The sequence below is a fragment of the Tenrec ecaudatus genome, chromosome 9 (genome assembly GCF_050624435.1).
Source record: "Tenrec ecaudatus isolate mTenEca1 chromosome 9, mTenEca1.hap1, whole genome shotgun sequence".
Taxonomy (NCBI): Eukaryota; Metazoa; Chordata; class Mammalia; order Afrosoricida; family Tenrecidae; genus Tenrec; species Tenrec ecaudatus.
In genome coordinates this window covers 44,024,355-44,048,507 of record NC_134538.1, presented here as the reverse complement: position 1 = coordinate 44,048,507, position 24,153 = coordinate 44,024,355, and the positions used below count along the sequence as shown (strand labels likewise).

The 24,153-nt window shown below is 48.9% G+C and overlaps 1 protein-coding gene across 1 annotated transcript; it reads left to right on the top strand.

Annotated features, from left to right (window-relative positions):
* Positions 1–12,470: 12,470 nt before the first annotated feature.
* LOC142456749 (arpin-like) lies at positions 12,471–23,851 on the top strand. Its single transcript, XM_075557983.1, has 6 exons — positions 12,471–12,781; positions 14,292–14,367; positions 17,079–17,211; positions 20,884–21,090; positions 21,689–21,852; positions 23,125–23,851. The coding sequence occupies exons 1-6, from the start codon at positions 12,486–12,488 to the stop codon at positions 23,131–23,133; spliced, it is 885 nt and encodes a 294-aa protein (XP_075414098.1). The 5' UTR covers positions 12,471–12,485; the 3' UTR covers positions 23,134–23,851.
* The last annotated feature ends 302 nt before the right edge of the window (positions 23,852–24,153 follow it).

Genomic DNA, 24,153 nt, shown 5'->3' with positions numbered 1-24,153 from the left:
GGCTGAGGGACTTCCCCCACAAGTTCTGTGTTCGTCTGGGTTGACTAGAGAAACAAATCCAGAGACACTCATATGTATATAGGAAAGAGCTTTATATACAAGAGCAATTGAATATTGAGAAAACAGACCAGCCCAATCAAGATCAAGTTCCTAAGTCTGATATTACCCCATATGTCAATACTAATAGTAGTCCATCAATTCCTCTTTAGATTCCTGAAGCCATGCAATGATGCTGAATGCAGGAAGGTCACAGGCCAGTAGGTGGATAGCTTTGTGGACCCAGTGATGGTGGAAGCATCCGCGCTGGCAGGGGGCTCCATGTGGCTGCTCCAGCTCAAGGTGCTAGCATAGTTCCATGTGTCTTGCCAGCTGCAATGCCTCCCAGGGAGTGAACAGAGAAAGTGTGTGTCTCCTCCTACAAGGAGGAGTAGCAGAGCTCCCAGAATCCTCAGGAGAAGGCCATGCCCACACAGAGCCTCATTGGCTATGACCTGATTGACAGGCTATACTCCACCCCTTCACTCTTAATCCTTTCAAATTGACAAACACTCATATAACTACCACAGGTTCTATTCATATATCCCAAGATTCCAGTCCTTTCTACCTCCACTCATTCCTCTGTTTCATCCCATGCTACATCCCCGAGAAACTACCTTACCTTACCTCCAAGGAGAGGACGAGGAATAGCTATGGAAGGAGTCACAACTGTAATTTCAGCCCCGGGCTTAGCTGGAAGAGTGGCCTACAAGGCAAACATTATCCAAACCACCTCCTGCATGTGGACAAGACCTGCGAGCCGTCAAATGTCCGTGGACTCTTGGGCTCATCAGACACTAGACTGACAAACCCCCCCGAGGCTGCCTATTAACCACGGTGGAGTCTGTGCTCTTGCCAATGCCGCAGGTTGCTTTCACAGAGGTCAGCCGGTAGTGTTGAGAGCAAGCAACCTATTTCACCAGGCCAAGTGGTGGAGAGAAAACCAGACAGAGTTCACTGAAGATATCTGGAGAAATAGAAAGAGCTTTCTTCCATCTGTAATGTGGTTCCTCTTCTGGGATGTCTTGATATGATCATATTTTGTTTACAGTTTGGACCATATACCATCTGTTAATTTATTAAAGGAATGTGTTTCCTCTTGCTTTCAAGCCATCTATACCCAGGTTCTTTGAGACCCAGATGGACACGCCCTCACAGGGATTGAGTGACTCATTCAAGAGAAATGGATCCATTGTCCAAAAGGACATTTAAAGATGGGTCCTGAAGTATAATGCTGTCTGTGATATTCCTGATTCCAGCAGTATCACCAGAGTAAACAGGTTTCAGTGGAGCTTCCAGGCTAAGAAGCCTACGAAGAAGGAATCAGCTGTCCACTTCAGAGGAATCGGTCACTGCACACCTGTGAACAGCATTGAAAAATTGTCAGACACCCAAGGCCAAATGGATAGAAGCAAAACTTTGTCAGAAACAGTGCTGGAGGACAGAACTTAGGTCAGAAAGCCCTCAGAATATGACCGTCGATGAGCTGCCTGCTCAAAGGAGGGTCAACCAGAATGACATGAATGGAGTAAAGTCTGTGAGAATAAAACCACTGGGGCCTTCGTTTATTGATGGGGCACAACTCAAAATGAGAAGAAACAGCTGTAAAAATCTAATAATTGGAACTTGGAATATAAGCAATCTGAATCTAGGAAAATTGGAAGTCATCAAAGTGAAATGGAACATGAATATGGATTTCCTAGGTGTTAGGGAGCTGCCATGGACTGGTATTGGCCATTTTTAATCAGAAAATCATATGGTTTACTACGCCGGGAATGACATGGTCAAGAGGAATGGTGTTGGGTCCATCACCAAAAAGGGCATTTCAAGATCTATCTTGAAGTACAATGCTGTCTGTGATAGGATTACATCTGTCCCCACTTCAAGGAAATCCAATCAATATGACTATTATTCAAATGTATGCACCAACCAGCAAAGCTAGTGATGAAAAAAATTGAAGAATTCTGCCATAGTTTTAGTCTGAAATTGATCAAACATGCAATCAAGATGTATTGATAATTACTGGCAATTGGAATGCAAATGTTGGAAACACAGGAAGGAACAGCAGTTGTAAAATAAGGTCTTGGCGATAGAAATAAAGCTGGAGATCTCATGACAGACATTGCAAGACCAGTGACTTATTCGTCACAAATCCCTTTTTCAACAACTATCTACATGGACTTCTTCATATAGAATACACAGAACTCAAATTAACTACATCTGTGACAGGATGTGATGGAGAAGCTCTGTATGAGCAGGTAAAACCAGGCCAAGGGATGACTGTGTGTGGTAGTTACATAATCTTGTGTCAACTTGAGGATATTAAGAGTGAAGGGGTGTAGTCTAGCCTGTCAATTAGCCTGATGATGCTTCCTTGTGGGTGTGGCCTTCTTATGAGGATTCTGGGAACTTCCTCTCTTTCTCCTGGGAGGCCGGCCACATTCTCTCTCTGCTTCACCTTCCTGTTGAAGAGCCAGCACTGAGACACTTTCACTGTCATTGGACCCACAAGACTTTTCACCCACCGGCCTATGATCTTCCTGCATTTGGCATCATTTCATCATGTACTGTGTGAGTCTGAAGAGGAATATATGGACTAGTATCAGACATATGGGCTAATATCAGACTTATGAACTTGATCAGGACTGGGCTGGGATGTTTTCTCAATATCCAATTGCTTTTTCCTATAAAACTCTCTTTTATACACATATGAGTACATCTGGATTTATTTCTCTAGTCAATCCGGTCTAACACATTGTGGAACACACACCATCCATTGCTTACATGGGAAGTTCAGGATAAAACTAAAGACTGGAGCAAGTCCACCAGAGTCTAAATAAGATCTTGAGTCTATCTCATCTGAATTTTGAGAACATCTAAAAAACATTGACCACTAATGACAGAAGATCTGATGAGCTGTGGAAGCAAAACAAGAATATTTAGTGACCATTAAAAAGACAGGAAAGAGATAAAAGCTCAAACTGATGTCAGACAAAACTCTGAAACTTGAATTTAACGGAAGAGTAGCTCAATCAAATGGAAGAAACCGTGAAGTAAAGAGCTGGATGGGAAATTTCAAAGGGCAGCTTGAGAAGACAGTCAAATATTATCATGAAATGGACAAACCAAAAAGGAAGAACACGTGCATATCTTAAACTAAAAGAACTCAAGGGAGAAAAAAAATCAAGTCTTGAGTTGCAATACTGAAAGATTCCATGGTAAAAGATGAGGCAGGAAGCATCAAAATAAGATGGAAAGCATATTCAAAATCATTGTACCAAAAAGAACTAGTTAACAATCCACCATTTCAAGAGCAAGAACCAATGGGGCTGAAGGAAGAAGTTCAAGCTGCACTGAAAGCATTAACCGAAAATAAGGCTCCAAAAATGGATGGAACGCTCGTTGAAATGTTTCAACAAGCTGACAAAACACGGAAAACACTTACTGGTCTATGCCAGGAAATTTGGATGACAGCTACTTGGTCAACTCATTGGAAGAGGTACGTATTCGCACTCATTCCAATGGAAGGTGACTGAACAGAATGCTCACATTATAGAACAATATTACTGATATCACATGTAAGTAAAATTATTTTGAAGATCATTCAACAATTGTTGCAGCAGTACATTGATAAGGAGCTACTAGTTCAGGCTGGATTCAGAAGAGATCTTGAAACAAGGGGTATATCATTGGGACATATCAGGGGATATGGCAAATGGATCTTGGCTGAAAGCAGAGAAAACCGAAAAGATGTTTACTTGTGTTTTATTGACTGTGCCAAGGCATTCAACTGTGTGGATCATAACAAACTATGGATAGTCTTGAAATAAATGGGAATTCCAGAACATTTCATTTTGCTTATGGAAAATTTATACATGGATTGAGAGGCAGTTGTGTGACTAGAACAAGGGAATACTGTATGGTTTAAAATCGGGAAAGGTGTGCTTCAGGGTTGTATCCTCTCTCCATGCTGATTCAATCTGTATGCTGAGCAAATAATCAGAGAAGGTGGATCATGAAGAAGGATGTGGCATTAGGATTAGGAAAGGCTCACTAACAACCTGAGATATGCAGATGGCACACACTGGCTTGCTGAAATGAGGAGGACTGGAAGCACTTGCTGGTGAAGATCAACGGCTACAGTTCTCAGTGTGGATTACAACTCAATGTAAAGAAAACCAAAATCTCCACAACTGGACCTGTAGGTAACAGCGTGACAAATGAAGGAAAAATGTCAGTTATCGGGGATTTTGTCTTGCTTGGACACACAATCAATACATATGGAAGCAGCAGTCAAGAGATCCAACGACACATTGCATTAGGTAAATTGGCTGCACAAGACCTCTTTCAAGTATTGAAAAGCAAGGATGTTACTTTTTTAAAATTTTTAATTTAAGGATGTTACTTTGAGGACTAAAGTGTTCCTTATCCAAGCCAGGGTGTTTTCAATTGCCTCATACACACTTAATGCAAGTTGTACATTGAATAAGGAAGACCAAAGAAGAATTGATGCATTTGATTTATGGTGCTGGTGAAGAATATTAAAGGTACCATGGACTAGCAGGTGCATAAGCAAATGTGGTGAAGGAAGCTGATGGTGCCCAGCTATCAAAAGATATAGCATCTGGGGTCTTAAAGGCTTGAAGGTAAACAAGCGACCATCTAGCTCAGGTATGGATCAGATATCAGGCATCAAAGAACAAAACATCATATCATTGTGAATGAGGCAGAGTGCAGATTGGGACCCAAGACCCATCTGTAGGCAACTGGACATCCCCTTACAGAAGGGTCTCAGGGAGGAAATGAGCTAGTCAGGGTGCAGTGTAGCAATGATGAAACATACATCTTTCCTCTAGTTCTTTAATGATTACACACACACACACACACACACACACACTATCATGATCCCAATTCTACCTTACAAATCCAGCTATTCACTGGTACAGATAAGAACTGGAAACACATGGAATGCAGAACAGATAATCCCTTCAGGACCAGTGGTGAGAGTGGCGATACCAGGAAGGTGGAGGGAGGATGGGGTGGAAAGGGAGAACTGATTACAAGGATCTACATATAACTTCCTCCCTGGGGGATGGACAACAGAAAAGTGGGTGAAGGGAGATGTCAGAGGATGTAAGACATGACAAAATAATAATAATTTACAAGTTATCAAGGGTTCATGAGGGAGGAGGGAGTGGGAAGGGAGTGGGGAGGAAGGAGCTGATACCAAGGGCTCAAGTAGAAAACAAATGTTTTTAGAATAAGGATGGCTAGAGATGTATAAATGTGCTTGACACAATGGATGGATGGATGGATGGATTGTGATGAGTTGTACAAGCCCCCGATAAAATGATTTTTAATTAATTTAAAAAATTAAAACAAAAAAGGTAAAACAAAATAAAACGTACCACAGACTGCCAAAAGAACCAACAAATGTGTCTTGGATGAAGTCAGAATCCTCCTTAGAGGCAAGGATGGTGAGACTTAGGTTCATATACTCTGGACATGTCAGGGGAGGGCAGTCTCTGGAGAAGGGCATCATGCTTGGTAAAGCCAAGGGACAGCAAAAAGGAGGAAGGCTCTGGCCAAGATGGGCTGACCCAGTGGCTGCAACAATGGTCTCAGAGAACAGTTGTGAGGCTGGCCCAGGACTGAGCAGTGTGTCCCGTTGTTGTTCATAGAGTCGCTGTGGGTTGGAACGCACTGGACGCTGCGGCAGAGGCTAGGACAGGATAAGTGGCCAAAGGCTCTAGACACGTGAAGCTGAGAGGCTCTGACGTGGCATTAAGACATGTCTGCTACAAAGGCATAGGATAGATTTTCTTTCAAAACGAGGCTTACTCCCTTTGCATTTATTGATGCAATATGATGGGTGGGTGTAGTCCTCACTCTGGCATCTTGTTTTATGTTATGCTTTCTCTATTGAGTGCCTCCTTTGTTTTGTGGCTCCCTGCTCTCTGGTGCGTGTGTATGTAAGCATGTATCTATATTTTCCTTCCGGCTATTTCCCCACAAGTGAGCATGCGATTTCTCCTGGAACCACCAGGCTTTGTCAGGACAAGATGTGTCAGATATGGTAAGATGTGATCTCATGCATAAAGCCTACGACTCCACACACCAATGCACTCCCTCTTTGTTTCACTGCTACGCACACGTGCACAGCTTTAGTGAGACAATTCCTGAGAGAGCTTCGATTTGATCAGGGTCATTGAGAGCCAAAAGCTGCATGAAGAATTTCTCATGTCTGAGGCCAGGAGGAGTGTTCTGCATACCAGCTCCATGGCCCCCGTGGTCTCAAGCCTGGCTCCTTTCCACTGCCCACATAGCCCAGTGTAAGGGAGGCACTCGCTCTAGGGCATATTTCCAGCTCTAGCTTCACTCCTTTGGGGCACAGCATCAGATGAGTCAGCACAGAGTGTGGCCAAGTATTCCTGGAATTCTTACCACTGTAGCACAGCTGGCAACAAGCTAACCATGTATGGACATGACACAAAAATGCCCTTATATCCCACTAACCCAAATGAAACCTTCTTGTGTCAGCTGCTGCCGGGTTGGTTTTGATGTGTGTCAGAGAAGAACTAAGCTCCATAGGGGGAATAGATGGCCAGGCCTTTCTTCTGAGGGGCTCTAGATGGAGTGAAACCTCCAACCTTTGGCAGTAAAGACCATTAATCATTTGCACCACCCAGGGACTGCATATGACATGTTCCTCTTCTTAATGTCCCTTCACCCAAATCTCACTCTAATGTCACTTGATGTGTTACACAGGGTTCTCTAGAGAAACAAAACCAGATTGCTAGTAATTTTATATATATATTTATAAAGATAGATAGATAACACAAGAAATGAACAGTGAAATTATAAAGCAGTACAAATGGCTCAGTGCAACTCACTCCCGTGAGAGAGTTGTGAGACACTGGCAGTCCTTCAAGTCTTGAGGGCCACCAGTTCGTCCTCTGTAGAGAGAGCTGGGCTATATATCCCCAGGCAACAAACAGCAAGGCAGGTCCCCAACTGTCACTAACCATCAGTCCTCAGCTCCAGAGATGTGCATTCCAATCATGTGGTCTTAAAGGGACCTCAATTTAAAGCGACACAGTCCACCGGCTCATCATCCCACAGGTAGTGTAGCCTGTAAATTGAGACACAGAACAAGCACAGCTGGTCAGATGATCAAAGAGCAAGAGACAATAAAAGCGAGACTCACCAAGCCATTTATCTCTCTGCCCTTCAATTAATCTCACTTGTGTTTATCGGCCAGGCTGGCACAATAAACTAACTATCTCGCTTGACATGAAGCAAAGGAGACCTCTTGGCAAAGAAAAGAGAGTGGTCTCAACTTCAGCAAAACTACTTACCATTGAAAATGTCACAAAGCATACATACTCGTGTGAACACACTGTCAGTTCCCCCATGGCACAGAGGGGTCCAAAGCTTACGTTTTTGTAGCCGAAATTCCATTTGTGCCAACAATAATTTCAAAAACAAAAATAAGTTGCTGTTGTTTTATTATTGGGGGCTCATGCAATGCTTATAACAATCCATACATCCATCCTTTGTGTCAAGCACATTTGTATACCTGTTGCCATCTTCATTCTCAAAACATTTGCTTTCTTAAAAATAAGTCTCAAGGGAAATGTGATGACTCCATATTCAGAACAAGAGGACTCCGTTGTTGAATATGAATGCCGAATGCTACTCTCAGGACATACCTGCATGCTGTGTTTCCAGACAGATGTTACACCTCAGGGCGTTTGGCTTAAAGTTAAATTGTGCCATTGAGCCGATTCCAGTGTAGAGTGGCCCTACAGGACAGAGTGGAACTGCCCCCAGAGGGTTTCCAAGGCTGCCACTTACCAGGAACAGATTGTCCCATCTTCCCTCACAGAGCAGCTGGGGGGTTTGAACCACTGACCTTTCAGTTAGTCATCAAGCGCTTAGTCATGGCTCTGCCAGGTGTCCTACGAGAACATAAACTGCAAAGTTAAATGCAAAAAAAATCTAACAAAGTTCTATTTTAAATGCTTCCTGGTTCATTTAGATTTCTCTGCCTTGGTGGTGCCTGGTCCACCTAGTGAGCTGACGCAGCAAAGTTGCAGAACCTGCGACCCAGAGGAGATTGGTCTTCCCAAGTGTAGTGCTTTCCAGCATTGGTGGCGAGTTGGTCTGCAAACAAGGTCACCCCTTCAAATCCACCCAGCTCTCTGCAGGAGCGAGATGAGGCTTTCTACTCCTGTAAAGTTACCTTCTCAGAAGCCCATCCTGCGCTATGGAGTCACCGTGGGTCAGAATGAACTCGGTGGCAGTGAGTTTTTGGTTTGTCCTACAGAACTTCCTGCAGTGATGGGCAGCTTCTGAATCTGCACTGTCCAATACGGTAACGACTGGCTGTTTGTTGGTACGTACTGAGCCTTCCAAACGTGGCCAGTAAGACTGAAGGATGGAATTTAAGTCTTCTTTCAGTTTAATTAAACAGTCTTAACTGGCTGCTTAAATTTGGAGCCACGGTGTAGGGGAAGATGACACAGAAGGAAGATAGGAGGAGGGCAAGATAGCCAGGGAATCAGCCTGGGAGTGTTTGGGGGCAGGAGGGCCCAGGAAGGACTAGCTGTGCCCTGAGGGCTCCTGCAGGACTCTTCTGTTTCCTCCTTCTCTGCCTTTTACTGAGAAGGCAGAGAGGTCAGCCAGGGGTTGGGCTAACTTACCCAGGAGGTACAGTAGCTGGGTCTCCCTTGAGAAAGAAAAACCCGAGAACAAATGGTTGCATTCGAAGATGGTGTTGGCAGAGAATAGTGACCACACCAGGAACTGCCAGAAGGACGGACGGATCTGTCTGAAAGAAGCACAGCCAGAGTGCCCCTTGGAAGTGCGGATGGCAAGACTTCGTCTCACGGACTTTGGACATGTTCTCAGGAGAGACCAGACTCTGGAGAAGGACATTGCGCTTGGTAAAGTAGAAGAGAAGCCAAAAAAAAAAAAAAGAGGAAGATCGTCAGTGAGCTGGATGGACACACAGGGGCTGCAACAGTGGGGCCAAGCCTAGAAATGACGGGCCAATTGTGAGGATGGCACAGGGCCTGGCAGAGCTTCAGTCTGTTGTACATAGCGGTTCTAAGAGCCGGAATTGACCCCAGGGCACTTAACTTCTATGTTACATACACATTGGCCTACACATAGAAGAAAATTATATGAATTATATACATATATTACAGACATATAATTTTCATAGATCTCCACATAACAAATATGTACAACATACACTAAAAGATTTAAAAGTTATATTTCATCACTATTGGCATCAAGATGAATAGTATATATCAAAATAATTTCTTTGACCTGAAAGTTCCTTTTTCTTTCTGCTGACATATGCGTATGCATATGTATGTTGTTGGACTTTCGGCGGAACGAAGCACTGCCAGGTTCTGTGCCAGTCTCACAACTGTCATTATGTGTGAGCCCATTGTCGCAGCCACGGCGTCAACCCATCTCATTGAGGCGCTTCCTCTTTTTCGCTGAGCCTCCACTCTATCGAGCCTGATGTCCTTCTCCAGAGATCGGCCTCTCCTGAACGTGTCTGTATTAGGTTGGGTTTGCAGGAGAAGTAAAACCAGTGATGCTCATTTACATATAAAAGGGAACTTGATATCCAGAAGGCGCCCCAGCCCAGTCCAACTCAAGTCCATGGGTCTGATGCTAGCCAAGCCCTCTGCAGACTCACAGAGCTGCAGCAGTGAAGTGGGAAGCAGGGAGCTCACAGGCCAGTGGGTGCTGAGTCATATGGATCCAAGGTCAGGGGATATGTCACAGGACGCTGACAGTTCTCCAGGTCAGCAGCTCACATGGGGTCACTCTTGGAGGCAGACTCAGTGAAGTCCCAGCCAGGAGGAAGCGAAGAGCCAGAGAGAAGAGAGAGAAGAGCCTCACTCTCTTTCTTACCCCCTCAAAGCAGCAGCATCAGGCTGTGACCTGATTAATAGCTTCAAGTTAACAAAAAATTAAATGGCTACAAATATCCAAAACATGGGAACAAAGTCTCACCATCCCCAATGCTAAGGACATGCTGGTGCTCATCCAACAGAGGTTTGTTTATTCTTCTGGGAGTTCGTAGTATCATTCTTCACCAGCGCCAGAGCTCAAAGGCATCAATTCTTCTTTGATCTGCATTATTCATTGTCCAGCTTCCAAAGGCATCCAAGGCAACGGAAAAGAGCATGGCATGGGTCTGACAGGTCGCCAGATTAGGGATCAGGGGGTTGACTCCACCAAACGCCTACCCTAAGCGAAAATTAGCTGGTCATGCCACAATAAAGGGGTGGGAAAGGAATCAGGCTCACATTAGACGTCCGAGGGGACAATTCAAAGCGGACCTTGCTCAGATCCTGGGACATAATACATCACACGCGTAGTCCTGAATATAGCATGCTCCTGAAACGGAGCATGCGCAGACTACACTCACCTACTTAGGTGCAGGCGCAGGTCAGCCTTCACAGGTCAACCTCACAGGTGCCCATGAACTTAGCCATCAGGCATGGTAATACCCACAACCACGCCCCCTCAAGGAATGTAGGAGGGGATAGCAGCAGGGCCAGCTGTGTGTCTCTTGGTGGTTCTGCTCTGCTGGCACCACGCTCTGGTTCCACTCGCTGCTTCTGACACTGGTTTCACGTGGGTTTTAGCGCTCTCCGGAAGTGGCCTTCTTCAGTGGGGAAATCTTGCACAACCTCCTCTCAGCTTTGCATGCTTTCCAGAGATAGTGGGTACCCTTTGAGACTGTAATACCTGAAACTCCCCTTTCCCTCCTAAAAGTAACTCGGATTATGAAAGTGCTTCTGCCCCATGAATTCTTTCAGCGTTGAGAAGAGCCAAGGTAAACCAACCCAGAAATCTAACAGGGCAGACGCACCTTAATCTTCAACATGGCATTTTTGCTTTTTCATGCTTTGAGGAGCAGATTTCCCCAATGCAATACGTGATTGGGTTTCCTGACTTTCGCAGACCTCGATTGTGAATCCCAGGAAAATGCAATCCTGGACAACTTCAGTCTCTTCTCCATTTATCATGATGTTGTTTATTGGTCCAGGAAGGAATCTTCTTTTCTTTACAACAACAACCACAACTCCAGTTGGTGCTGACTCATAGCAACCCGACAGGGCAGGGTAGAGCAGTCCCTGTGGGCTTCTGAGACTGTAACTCTGTACAGGAGTAGAAAGCCCCATCTTTCTCCTGCGGAGTGGCTGATGGTTTCAAACTACTGACCTTGCAGTTAGCAGACGAACTTGTAACCATTAGGCCACCCAGGGCTCCTTGTTTTCTTTAAATTGAAACATCATTCATATTGAAGGCTGTCCTCTCTGATCTTCATCAAGTCCTTTTTGCTTTCAACAAGATTGTGTCACCTTCAAATCACAGCTTGCTAGTGAGTCTTCCTCCAATCCCGATGCCATAGTCTTCTGCACATGGTCTAGCTTCACATGCTATCTCTTCAGCAAACAGAGTGAGTATGGTGAAATGTACACCCCTGGCATACACCTTTCCTGGTTTTCTTTTTAATTGAACTTTTCAGTGTGAAGTAGGTGAAGGTTTACAGAGCAAATCATCTGTTGTATATTCACTATCTCATCAAACCTCCCAATGTCTTGACCTTTCTTTGGTGAATTGAAATCACACGGTCTCCCCTTGTTCTGGTCCAACAACTGTCCCTGGCTACAGGTTCCACATGAGCACAATAGATGTTCTGGAATGACAGTGCTTTACAATGTTACCCATGTCCCAATGTTCTGATCTACGCAAATGCCTCCACATTGTCAATAAGACACCAAGATCTTTGTCTAACTACAAGGATATTTATTTGGGGGGAGGGGGAGGATGGCTGTTGTCTGGGGCCCACGGAAACCCTGAGGTGAGAGGGGGAGGGCACACAGCGCTCTCACACTGTCTGGCTACCTCCCTTTGAAAGAGCCCTTCGGCCAGAACAAGGTCTCCCTGGATAGCCCCACACACTCCTGGGCTCACTCCCAGGACAGGTTTGAAAAACGATTCTGCCTTCTCTCTGCCTCAACCTGAGGGCCACTGTGCCAGCACAGGAAGGGATGGGCAGTGGTAAACTCATCCAACCCCCTTTTACAGAAGAAGGAGCGTGGGCGCAGAGAGGTTGAGGAGTCCGTCCAAGCGCACACAGCTGCATCCAATCCTTGCTCAGGTTCCCAGGCTCAGAGTTATTTGTCCCAGAGCTCTGGAGCCCCTTCCTCAGCCACTGTGGGACCACGAGAGGGCACAGGTCGGCATAGCGTCATTCCTGAGGGCTGTCCCCCTCTTCCCCATTCCTGCTCCCCCCAAACCCATCCTCCTACATATCTCCTTTGTGCGTGTGTTGGGACAAGGGCCTCCCTCCCCTCGCAGGGAAGGAGGGAAAGTACCCTGAGCCCGCGGACGCAGGTCCCTAACCCGCGATGGGCGTCGCGCAGGAAGCCCGCTCCCAGCGCGCCGGGCCGGAGGGAATGGGGCTCGGCTCCTTTAAATCCCGCCCGGGCGCGCCCGAGCGGAGCCGCGCCCTTCCCGGACCCGCAGCCCCGGCCCGGCGCGTCTCCGCCACTCTCCGCCCCGCGCCTCTGCTCCCGGGAGCCGGCTCGCGCCTCGGGCCTCCCGGCGCGGCCATGAGCCGCATCTACCAGGACGGCGCCCTCCGGCACAAGGCGGTGCGGAGCGCGCGGCTGCCCGCCGCCTGGGACCCCGGCGCCCACCAGGGGTAGGCCCCGCCGCCACCAACTCCCCAGGCTGCGGGTGGCACGGAGGAAGGGAAGATTGGGGTGCCCAGATTGCCCTCTCGGGCCCGCGCCCCGCAGCCCGAGCTGCACCCCCTGAGACAAAGATGCGCAGGGCCACAGGCCGGCTTGCCCGCGGGCTCGGACCTGTCCCGACCTCTGTCCCTCCTCCAGCGCGGGCCTTTGCACGGGTGCCCACCCCCTCTAGAAAGGACCGCGCCCTTGGGGTGCTGGTGGGAGTTGGCGAGTCCAGGGCAGAGTTGGGTGCAGGAGAGCCCGCCCCGGCGGATATCCAGATCCTAAAAGCAAAGGAGCCCTTCCAGTCAAACTGACACGCCACTCACACCCCTGCCGGGAGCCGATCCCGCGCACAGCGACCTGGGAGCACGGAGTAGAACCGCCCCGTGCGTCCTGACGCTGTCAGTCTTCAGGAAGCAGGCTGCCCAGCCTTTTCCTTTGGAACAGCCGGTGGGCCCCTGTTTTCTTTTAGCAGCCAAGTGCCTTAACCATTGTGCCACCAAGACTGCCTGAAACCCAAATGCTACCTCCTGTTTTGTATGTGGTGGTTGTGACAAAATAAGAGTTGTTTTCCAATCGTGATTTCCTCCCCCCACCCCACACACCTTGTCAGCCTCTCTCCCATTTCTGCATTCCCAAAGAGGGAGCCTCCGGTTCTGATTTTATGCAGAGTGGAACCAGAAAACCTGGGGTTCAGCTGATCTCACGGGCCACCCTGCCATCTCAGTCTGGTCAGGAAAATCCTAAGTCCCCGCATCCCCGTTTCTCCAGCTCCACCAACCACTTCCGTGTTAGGTTGTTGAGGAGCACTGCTGGCGTAGTATGCTGCTAACCCAAGGTCAGAGTTCAAAACCACCGACTGCTCAGGGGAAAGTTGAGGCTTTCCACTCCTGAAGACATTGACAGTCTGGGAAACCCACAGGGGGCAGTTCTGTCCTGTTCGAGAGGGTCACTAGGGGTCAAACTTGATGGCCCTGAGTCATTAGGTCGTCCCCTATGTGATGTGAATGACAACAGAAATATATGCACGGCTTTAAAGTCAATGAGAAGGGATGATCATAGATAGCCCTTTAGAAACACCCCCCCCCCCGCCCAAAATTGTTTTTCGGTTAATAAAAAGGCAACATCCTTTATATGTAGTAAACGTTTTGATAGTTTACAAAAACCCTTCGTGCCCACGGTCTTTGTCACCTGAGGAGCAGTGGGGAGTGCTGAATGTGTTCTCTGCCTATTGTATGTAAGACTGAGTTCTGGGCTCTGCAGGGGGGCCCATTGCTTGGTCTCAACAGCACTGCCCTCTGGTAGTGCCCTCACTTGCACACCCACTCTGGGATAATAAAATCCACCCCTCCCACCGCCCCCCATCCCCCCACCCCCACAGGTCAGGATCTTGCTTCGCGGATCTTGGGCCATCACACTGGAAGGGGGCTATTTTCTGGCAGAGCTGACCCATCCCTTCTCTTCCTCTTGTCTCAGGGGCAACGGGGTCCTGCTGGAGGGAGAGCTGGTGGATGTGTCACGGCACAGCATCTTGGATACCCACGGCAGGAAGGTGCGCTGCTTCTGGGGTGGCAGCTCGGCGCTGGCTTTAGTCCTTCCAGAAGTCGCTCCCTGCTCCAGGCTCTGCCAGTGCCGAGGACTGGGGAGGGATGCAGCTTCTTCACTGAGTGGTGCACGGGTTGTTGGGAGATGTGTCCCAATACCAACACCAACCAAATGTGGCTGAAGATGGGAAGGGATCCATTCAGGCCATGCTGGGCAGTGTGTGGCCAGGAGGAAAGGCCCGGGTCGTAGCTCAGAAAACAGACCAGGCCCTGGACCCAGATAGTGTGATTGGGCTGAGATTGGGAGCCTGAAAGCAGGAAGGGGTGAGGTGGATGCTTCAGGACTCAGCTTGTGGATGCCCTGAGGAGGGCCTGCAGGGGTGACTTATGAAAGGAATGGGGCCAGGAGCCTTGCTGGGCATGGAGTAGAGGAGGGGAGGAAGGCAGGATGGGTGGCTGGCTCTTTGTTCTTAGAGTCTAGGGCCCAGATCCCTTCCCTCTGGCCTGGTACTTCCCACTGCCTCAAAGTAGCAGGCAAGGTCAGAGAGGGCAACCAACGACCTCACCCCTCCTGGGTACCAGCTCTGATCCTGGGCAGTTGTGCGCATGCCAGCCCTTGGGAGTGGGTTATCATAAATGTACCGCTACGTTTGTTGTTTGCAGCTCTATAGAAGCAGGGCGGCTCTTGGCACCGACTCATCTTTTTTCATTGCTGTTTGCGACTGGGCATCTAAGAATGTTGGGCGTTTACAAAGCAGGTCACCTGTGTGGACCTGGATCTCCACTGGGTGCACATTGGTGGCAGGGACTATGGGAGAGGGCTGCTGTTTTCTGGGCTTTTATTTCCACGCTTCATGTGACCTCTCCGTTGTTGACAGTTAGTGACTTCCCATCTCCTTGGAGCCCCTGCCACTGTTGCTCTCTCTCATGTCCAAGGTGACATCTTACACAGCCATCTCTTTGCTGTCGCTCGTTGCTGCGCCAAAGGATCCCTGCCTGTCTGCCAAATAGAATCCCAACCCAGAGCGCCAACTGAACGGCTGCCTCCAGCGGATGCTGCTTGTTCTGAGTGTCCGCGCCACCCCATGGCATGGCCCGGATATGTTGACAAGGTGACTCGTTGATAGTAGCACCCTGTCAAGGTGGCCAATGGTGCTACCCAGAGCCTTTCTCTCTACCCCATGAGAACGCCCCCCCCTCCCAGCCCCCCACTACTTTGATGCCAAGAAATGCTTTGCTTCGCCCTTCCTGGCCAAGCCAATCTGGAGTCCTGAGCCAACCTTCTCAGGAGAGTCCATGTGCACGCCCATGCTGAGGCCGAACTTCTGCTAGGGCTGACTTGTGCCCAGGCAGGCAGGGTGCTCTCCTCAGCCCGCTCCAAACTTGCTTCCTCCAAGTTTCTTGGTGAAGCTAGAGCTGAAAAAGCAATGTCCAGTCAGGTCGAGCTCCTCCCTTGGCCATTCCTGACCTCCCTCATCCATATCCACTCACCTCGGCTAGATCCTCAGGAACGCCAGTCCGTCGTGATGGGCTCTCCGACCTACCCCTTCTGACTGCCCCTCGCTCCAAAGCTCATTCCTGCCCTGTTGCCAACTTGTTTCCTGAGAGACCCTCTGGGGTCTTTGCTGCTCCGAAGGATTCCTTCTTATTTACCAGATAAGCTCCCAATGCCAACTGGGGATCTGCCTCCAACTGATCACGCTTGCCTTCCTAGCCTCGGCTTCCCCAGGTCTTGGCCAAGTGGCTCAAGGCGCTCCACTGTAGGTGGGACTCTAGATTTCTGTGTACCTGTCTTGTGTTTAATATCTATTCTAGTCCCTTACCTCTGCACTTGCAGGTCTCTCTGCTCTCTGAGACTTCACCTTCCTCAGCTCTCCCAGGAAGTGGGCATCTCTTCATCAGTCTGCTGGCATCATGCGTTGGCCTTTTCTTGTTAGACTAGCCGGCAAATAGCAGCTAGGGTTCGCTTCCCGCTTAACACCGTGCTTGCTCCTCCCCAGGATCCCATTGAAGCCTTGCAGCATTCCTAAGGGTAGCCATCACTTCACCCCTGGCTCCCAGAGGATCCTGGAGCTTGGGAGGCTGGGAGTGATTTGTTCCAGGTCATGAATCTGTTGGAAGAGGCAGAGGGGCCACTGGGCCCAAGGTCTTTCTCAGTACCTTTCCCATGACACGTTGGCTGTATCCACTTCTGCTTTATGGTGTTCGGGGTGCTTCATGCTTTGTGCTTGGCTCATGGATTTTTGCATGTACTTTCTATCCTGGTCATGTGCAGGCCTTGTGCCCACCCTACTATGGACCTCTAAACCTCAACTCGCAGCCATCTAGTAGATTCTGACTCATACCAGGCCTGTAGGACAGAGTAAAACTGCCCCCTGTGAGTTTCAGAGAGTGTAACTGCTTCCAGGAGTAGAAAGCCTCCACTTTCTCCTATAGAGTGGCTGGTGATTTCGAACCGCTGACCTTGTGGTCAGCAGCCCAACATGCAACCCACTACACCACCAGGGCTCATTGTGTGCTCTACTGAACACATGAATGAATAAATGAATGAATATTTGAATGGGGGACATCAGCCCAGCTTGAATATTTTTTAGAGCTGAGGTGGGACTTGAGGGTTAAGGTGAGGTTGAGGAGGGCCACGCCCAGAGCCCAGGGGCGTTGTGTGTTGAGGTGAGCACAGTGATGGCAGCCTCCTCATTCTCTCTCTGCCGGACCACAGGAACGCTACTACGTGTTGTATGTCCAGCCCAGCAGCATCCACCGCCGCAAATTTGACCCCAAGGGAAATGAACTTGAACCCAACTTCAGCGCTACAAAGAAGGTGAACACGGGCTTCCTCATGTCATCATACAGTAGGTATCCTTCCACCCTTCTCCCTCAGGGCCCTCCCACAGGGCGTTCTTCCTTGGCCCCTGAACCTCTCAGCCCCTAGATAATATCTTCCCAGGATGGTTAGCCTTGAAGCTACCTTGGGACCAGGGTCCTGTCTAGCTTTCTATTTCCCTTCCATCTTCTCCTACAGGCTACAAGACCACCCATGACCTGGCTCTGGACTCTTAACTGGTTGTGTCCATCTGTTTAGGTCATGCTTCTTAGTGGTTTGATAAACACTAAGTAAACAGTCTCCATTTTGTGATCTGATGTGAGTGGTCAATCCATTGGAAGAGGCATTTATTCCCTTGTGGGAATGGCCTGCATCCAACAGCTGTAGATGTTTTGGCAAAGCCTACCCTTTCTTGATCCTGTATCTGATTTGTCATCCTCTGACCTCCTGGTCTGGGGACTTGAGCCAGCAGCCTTTCATCTGACTTGCCGATTTTGGGATTTGTTAGCTTCCATTTTGAATTATGGCATTGGCAAACATATTGACTATACCATGGACTTCCAGAAGAACAAATCAAATTGTCTTGAAAGAAGTAAAACCAGGATGCTCTGTAGAAGGGACGATGTCTAGACTTTTATCTTGTGTACTTTGGACATGTTATGAGGAGACAATAGCCCCAAGAGGAGAGTATCGTGCTTGGTAAAGTGGTGTCAGTGAAAAAGAAGACCCTCAGTGAGATGAATTAACACAGTGGCAGCAACAATGGGCTCAACCTTAGCAGCTATTGTGAGGCTGGTCCAGGACGGGGCCGCGTTCCGTTCTATGGTACATAAGGTCACTGTGAGTCGGAGCCGGCTCGAGAACACCTAACAATAACAACAACCCCCAAAACCCTGCGAGCCAGCAGCCTGCTGCCTGACCTGCTGCTTTGGGGTTCTTCCGCCCTTGTAACCATGTAAGTCAGGAGAAGCTTCCAGTAAGAGGGGATCCGTAGAGCATCTGGAGACCACTAAAGTTTGTTCCTGCTTCAGCAGATCCTCCCTACCTCTCCCCAAAGCAGTAAGACTCAGGATCTGGAGAGATCCCTGCCTGGCCTCCATGGTTTCAGGAGGAAGGCAGAATTCTGTAGTGAGTTTGGAGACTGACTCGTGTGATCTTAGAGCAGTAACTTAACTTCTCTGAGCACAGGTTTTCTCATCTGTAACATGGGAATCTTAAAGATGGAGTAACCCTCACTGAGATTTACTGGTCAGGAAGATACTGTGCTGACACATGCTTTACAGGCCTCATTTCGTTTACAGCTGCTGTCAGTCCTGTCAAACAGGCACATTTTCTCCCTCCTTTTCAGGCGCAGGGCAATGAAGTAATTTGCTCTAAGCTCAGATTCATGAGTACCCACAGGCCTGCTGTGCAGTCTGTGAGGGGTGACTGAGGCAAGGCATCTAGAGCACTCAGTCACAAAAGACGCTCTGTGGGAGTAGCAGAGGGAGGAGGAGAGTCGGGCATAGGAGGAGGAATGGAAGGGGTAGCTGGCTAACTCCATGAACAACTGCCCCCTTTGCCATGAGACCAGAACTGGAGCGTGCACAGCGACCATTACCGAACAGCTGATTCCTCAAAGACACTACAGGAATCCTGATCTAAACAGGGATTATATGGATCAGAAGTTCAAATTCTCAGGGACTCCAGACTTTCTGGAGCCATGGAGGCTAGATGAACCCCTGAGCCCAGGGCCCTGAGATCATCTTGAAACCTGAAACCAAACATAGGTATCCCCGAAAGTTTTTTAGTGAAGACTGTTTTGAGCAGTCTGATCAGTCAAGATCAATCTAGATCAGTGGTTCTCAACCTTCCTACTGCCATGACCCTTTCATACAGTTCCTCATGTTGAGGTGACCTCCAGCCATATTTTCATTGCTACTTCATAATTATGGAAAAATGTAATTTTGCTACTGTTATAATTGGGATACCCCTGGGAAAGGGTCATTCGACCCCCAGGGGGTCGCGACCCACAAGTTGAGAACTGCTGATCTATAGGGTATTAAATTGACAACAGCTACTCTTGTGGATTAGACAAGAAGCATGGGGGCGGGCAGTGAGTTTATGGTGATGCAGAAGGGACACTTGGGGAAAAGGAGGCCGGGCATGGCGCCACAACTTGAAGAATGTAATCAATGTCACTGAATTGCTGGTTGGGGTTCCAGTTCATACGAGCAATGACTGATGACTGGTGGCAGATAAGTTCTCGTAGTAATATCGTCTTAGTTTCGTGAGGTACCTTCAGCAAAAGGCATACTTCTATGTCAGGAAAAACCATTTTGAGGTCAGGGCTAATATAAGATTTTTAGCAAAACTTAGATGAACATCTTCTAAAATCACCGAAGCTTCGTAACATAGATAGGCTGTCCTACGTAAAACAATAGTTTTTAGAAGCACCAAGAATTTTGAGGAATGCTGGAAAAATTTACGAAATGAACCCCAAGAGGGAAGACAGTCAACCCGGTGAATGAAGAAACAGCGTCCGAAGAGCAGACACTGGTCGAAGACTATGGGATGACCATTGTTAAGGTAGCTCTTGGAGTTGAGCTCTCACTGGCTCGGCGTTTTCAGTGGTAAGTGATCAAGCTTTGGGTTGAACGGTTTCTAAAAGCACTGCATGAAGATGGGCTGGCTCGAAGGGCTGATCTTTCCAACAAAGCTGAAGCTCCTGAGGACGAGCCTTGCCGCTGCCAGTCCAGTCCCGAGCGAGCGGCGTGCGCCAATCAAAACGGTGGCTTCTGAGGGAGCTGCGGGGCCAGTGAAATGAAGGCAGAGAGATCAGCTGAGAAGTTCTAGTGCCGAAATTTTTGGATTCCAAAGAGGTCATATTGGTAGATTTTCTCAGACCTGGTGATTGCGGAACTTATTTTGAGGAGGATTTCAGAAAATTGAAAACCACAGTGGTGAGGAAAAGGCCAAGGAAGTTGGACCAAGGGGTAATTTTACCCATCAGCCGTGCAGCTGCTCCGTCTTTGAGGGTAGCAGAATGGCTTGTGAAAATCTCATTGGGGTGCCTTACCCCATCTACCCATGGCCCTACCCCTGGTCTGGCCCCTTCAGGCGTCCTTTTGTTTCCCAAACTCAAAAGGATATTTCAAAGAAGAATGATTTGAGACCCCAAGAAGGCCAAAGCTGCCATTTTGCCCTGGTGTAAATCAGAGAATGCAGAATGTCTGGGAGATGGAAGCGCCACCTTCCGAAGAGGGTGGACCTAAGTGTGGACGACATACTGAGAAAACGGTAGCTTCGCGATTTGATGTTTCTCTTGAAGAACATTTTCTATGACTTTCTAGCCATGTTTTTTGACTTACCCTCATATTCTCAGGAACAGAAATCAAAAGAAACGTAAAGGGGAAAAAAAGAAGAAAGAAAAGATAAACATAAGCCCTTTGTAAGAACTTCAGGAGTCTTGGTGACATAGTGGATTATGCCTTGGGCTACTTAACCACAAGTCCAGCAGTTCAAACCCACCAGTCACTCCGAAGGAGAAAACTGAGGCTTTCTGCTCTTGTAAGATTCACAGCCCCAGGAAGCCACAGGAGCAGGTCTCCCCTGTCCTGCAGGGTAGCTTTGAGCCAAGCTTAATTCGATGGCAGTGAGTGTGTGTTTTTGTTTCTGTAAGTGAATCGATAATAACCCATCCAATGCTGTCTATCTGCAGAGGTAGAAGCCAAGGGGGACACGGACAGGCTCACCCCCGAGGCGCTGAAGGAGCTGGTCAATAAGCCAGAGCTGCTGGCACTGACGGCGAGCCTCACCCCAGACCAGACCGTGGCCTTCTGGATGCCCGAGGCACAGATGGAAGTGATGGAGCTCGAGCTGGGGGCCGGGTTACGGCTGAAAACGCGGGGAGATGGCCCCTTCCTGGGTGAGCAGTACAGCCTTCCTGCTGACATAACTTCTTGTGTGGGAGTTGAGGACTCCTGGTCCCCTTCCTGAGCCTTTCCTCGGAGCTCATGGCCACTGGCTAGTCCAGTCTCGGTGGGCCCCAAGTCACTTGATATTTATTTTAAAATTCCTGGACACATGCCTTTGGGGTCTTGGCCTGGATGCCCTGGATTCCAGAGTGTTGTCCAAGCCCATGGTTCTTGTGAGCAGCCTTATAGCCTAGTAATCTAGTGCAGTGGTTCTCAACCTGTGGGTCGTGACCCCTTTGGGGTTCAAATGACCCTTTCACAGGGGTTGTCCAATTTATAACAGTAGCAAAATGACAGATATGAAGTAGCAATGAAAATAATTTTCTGGTTAGGGGGGTCCCCACAACATGAACTGTACAAAAGGGTCGCGGCATTAGGAAGGCTGAGAACCACTCAGAGACTCCCTCACCACACCCTGGCTGAGACAGTACAGAGGACAAAGGCTGAATCGAGTCCCACAGGACCCCCCACCCCAGACGAAGCCCTCCCCTTCCCCGCAGTGTTTCCCACGCAAGGCAGAAGGCCATTCAGCTTCTCTTCTTCTTTCAGAGTCATTAGCCAAACTGGAGGCAGGAACCGTGACCAGATGTAATTTTGCTGGGGATGGAAAGACAGGCACTTCCTGGACAGACAACATCATGGCCCAGAAGTCTTCAGAAGGGGCCACTGCGGAGGCCCGCGAGCAGGGAGACGGCGCAGAGGACGAGGAGTGGGTAGGTCCGGGAGACGGCTGTGGACCTGGCCTTGGAGTGCTCCTCTCTTCGGGTAGTGTTGTGGGACGAGGGGAGGACAGCAGCTCGTTTATCGGTCGTGATAAGCTCCTCATGGAATTCTGAGGGGTGAGCCCAAGCCTGACAGCCACGGTGAGGGGGACCTGGACGGGCAGTGTCCCCGTTCCGCTGCTTGTGGCGTTGCTGAGTCACAATGGACTCCAGGGCACCCTACATCCACGCACCAGAAACATTCCTACAAGGTTCCGGGGGCACACCCTCCGTCTCAGTATCTGGTGCTGCCCGAACAGAAGCCCCATCCGCGAATGGCTTCAAGAGCAGATGTGAATGTGCTCCCCTTTGGAGGCTCTGCATCCAAACCGGGCCTGGCAGGTAGACCCTTCTGTGAATTTCTTAGTGCGCAGCGTCCATTGACCGCTGTCCGTGTCCCTTGGCATGTCTTTGCATGAGTGCCGCTGTGGCTACTTTCGTAACTCAGAAGTGATTGGGTTTAGGATCCACCCTACGTTGGATTTTCTCATTAACATAAGAACAGGAAAGGCAGGTTGCAGCCCCAAAAATAGATGTCGCAGGGGAGACAGTTTGACCTGGAACCTTTCCGAGCTGGGTCTGTCTGCATGTATGCCCCAAAGATGTAAGGAAACCAGGAGGATTGGAAGAAAGGGGTACTGAGGAGAGCCTGCAAAGGCCAGTAAATCTCTCAAGCATTTCCACTGCAAGTGATTGCATTAGCCGGGCCGGGTCAGGCCGGGCCGTGGTGCAGGCGCATGAGTGATTGGCTTCTTGTTTGAAGTAGCTGGGAAGTGACTGGGTTGCTCCTCACTAGTTTTTCCCCCTGGGTCAGCCTCCTGGTTTAGCATCAGGCTGCAGGCTCTTCACAGTTGGGTTGTTTTCCTAAACTGTATTTCACTCAAAGATTTGAATCGCTATCAAAGGCCCCAATTTGAACAGTAAAAACAAAAATGTTTCCCAACAGGAAAATGAGCCATTTATCTAGGTGATAAAGATGCTTTTTATCTATCTATCTATCTATTTATTTATTTGGGGGTGACAGAGAAAGCAAGGCCAGATAGAATCGAGAGTCTGGATTCTCTTTTGTCTTGGGACGGGGGATCTGGACTGCAAAATCACTGAGAGCTGCCGGCCTGGCTCCAGGGCGAGCCTAAGGAAGAGAAGCTGTTTACCCAAAGACTCACTAACATGCTTTTACTAAGAGCTCTCTCTTTGTGTCTCTGCCCCCTTGGGTTTCCCCAGGATGCCTGAAGTTCATGGAGGACAGCAGGCCTCCAGGGCCCCACCAGAACCTGCTGTGGCGCTGTTGAGAGGTTCTTCCACCCACTTCCACTCTGGAGCTGAAGACAAAGAGCAATCCTCCTGAATCAGCCTTACCTGATCCTTCCTACCCCCATCTTGGAACACCCTTTGGATAAGCTCCTCTCGTGGGGGTGGGGGCATACAGTGGCTCAGGGAAGGACCCTCCCTGGGTGAGAATCTAGTCTTCTTAGACCTTTTCCATCCTGGCCCATGATCTGGAACTTATTTTGAGAGACAGGTGGTAGACAAGTCTGGGGCAGTCTGAGATGAACTGGCTTGGTCTTGGTGCAGAGTTGGGGAGCATCCATTGGTCAGAATGGAGGGGGAAGTTTCCAGGGGGCACTTTTCTCTGTGCCTGCGATTCTTCCTGCTTTCTTTCCACACACCCACACCGTCCCAAGCCCCACACTCTGCATTGCAGCCTCTGCTCTCCTGCTCCCAGCCTCCTTGTCCCTGTCCCTGCTTCCATCCACTGATCCTGTGCCCCCTCTGAGTTTCCTGTCTGCTGCTTCCTTCCTGGGCTGGTTCTTGGTGAATGCTGTTCTCTGCGAGGCCAACAGTGTGCACTCTCACTCCCCATCTCTCAGACTCACTCTGCCAGGCTGCGTTTTTGAAAACACTTCTGTTGTTGTTTTGTACCTTGGGAACTTTTTAATAAACAAGTAAATTTTCAGAAAAGAATTCTTCCAGCGTGCTGAGTTCTTGTCACGTAAACAGTGTTCCAGCTGAGTAGCGTCCCGATTGGAAGGACTCCCATTTCTCGTTGTTCTTGAACTTTGCCTTGCTGGCTAGTGTACCCAAATGCAGATCCGAGGAGCGAGAGGGAGTTAAGTGTACATGTCCTAAGGAGGAGTAAGGACTGGGGGGCACGTAGATGGACCTTGCTTGACTTGAGGAAAGACAGGGGGTGGCGGTGAGCTCACAACGATGGTGAATTAAGATGACAAGGAGTCGGGGTTCCCTAGTGGG

Excerpts from the sequence above, each read along its gene's own strand:
- LOC142456749 (XM_075557983.1), top strand. The coding sequence starts at position 12,486 with ATGGGCGTCGCGCAGGAAGCCCGCTCCCAGCGCGCCGGGCCGGAGGGA. Across the intron at positions 12,782-14,291 it reads GACCCCGGCGCCCACCAGGG|GGGCAACGGGGTCCTGCTGG; the intron begins GTAGGCCCCGCC and ends CTCTTGTCTCAG. Across the intron at positions 21,091-21,688 it reads GGGAGATGGCCCCTTCCTGG|AGTCATTAGCCAAACTGGAG; the intron begins GTGAGCAGTACA and ends TTCTTCTTTCAG.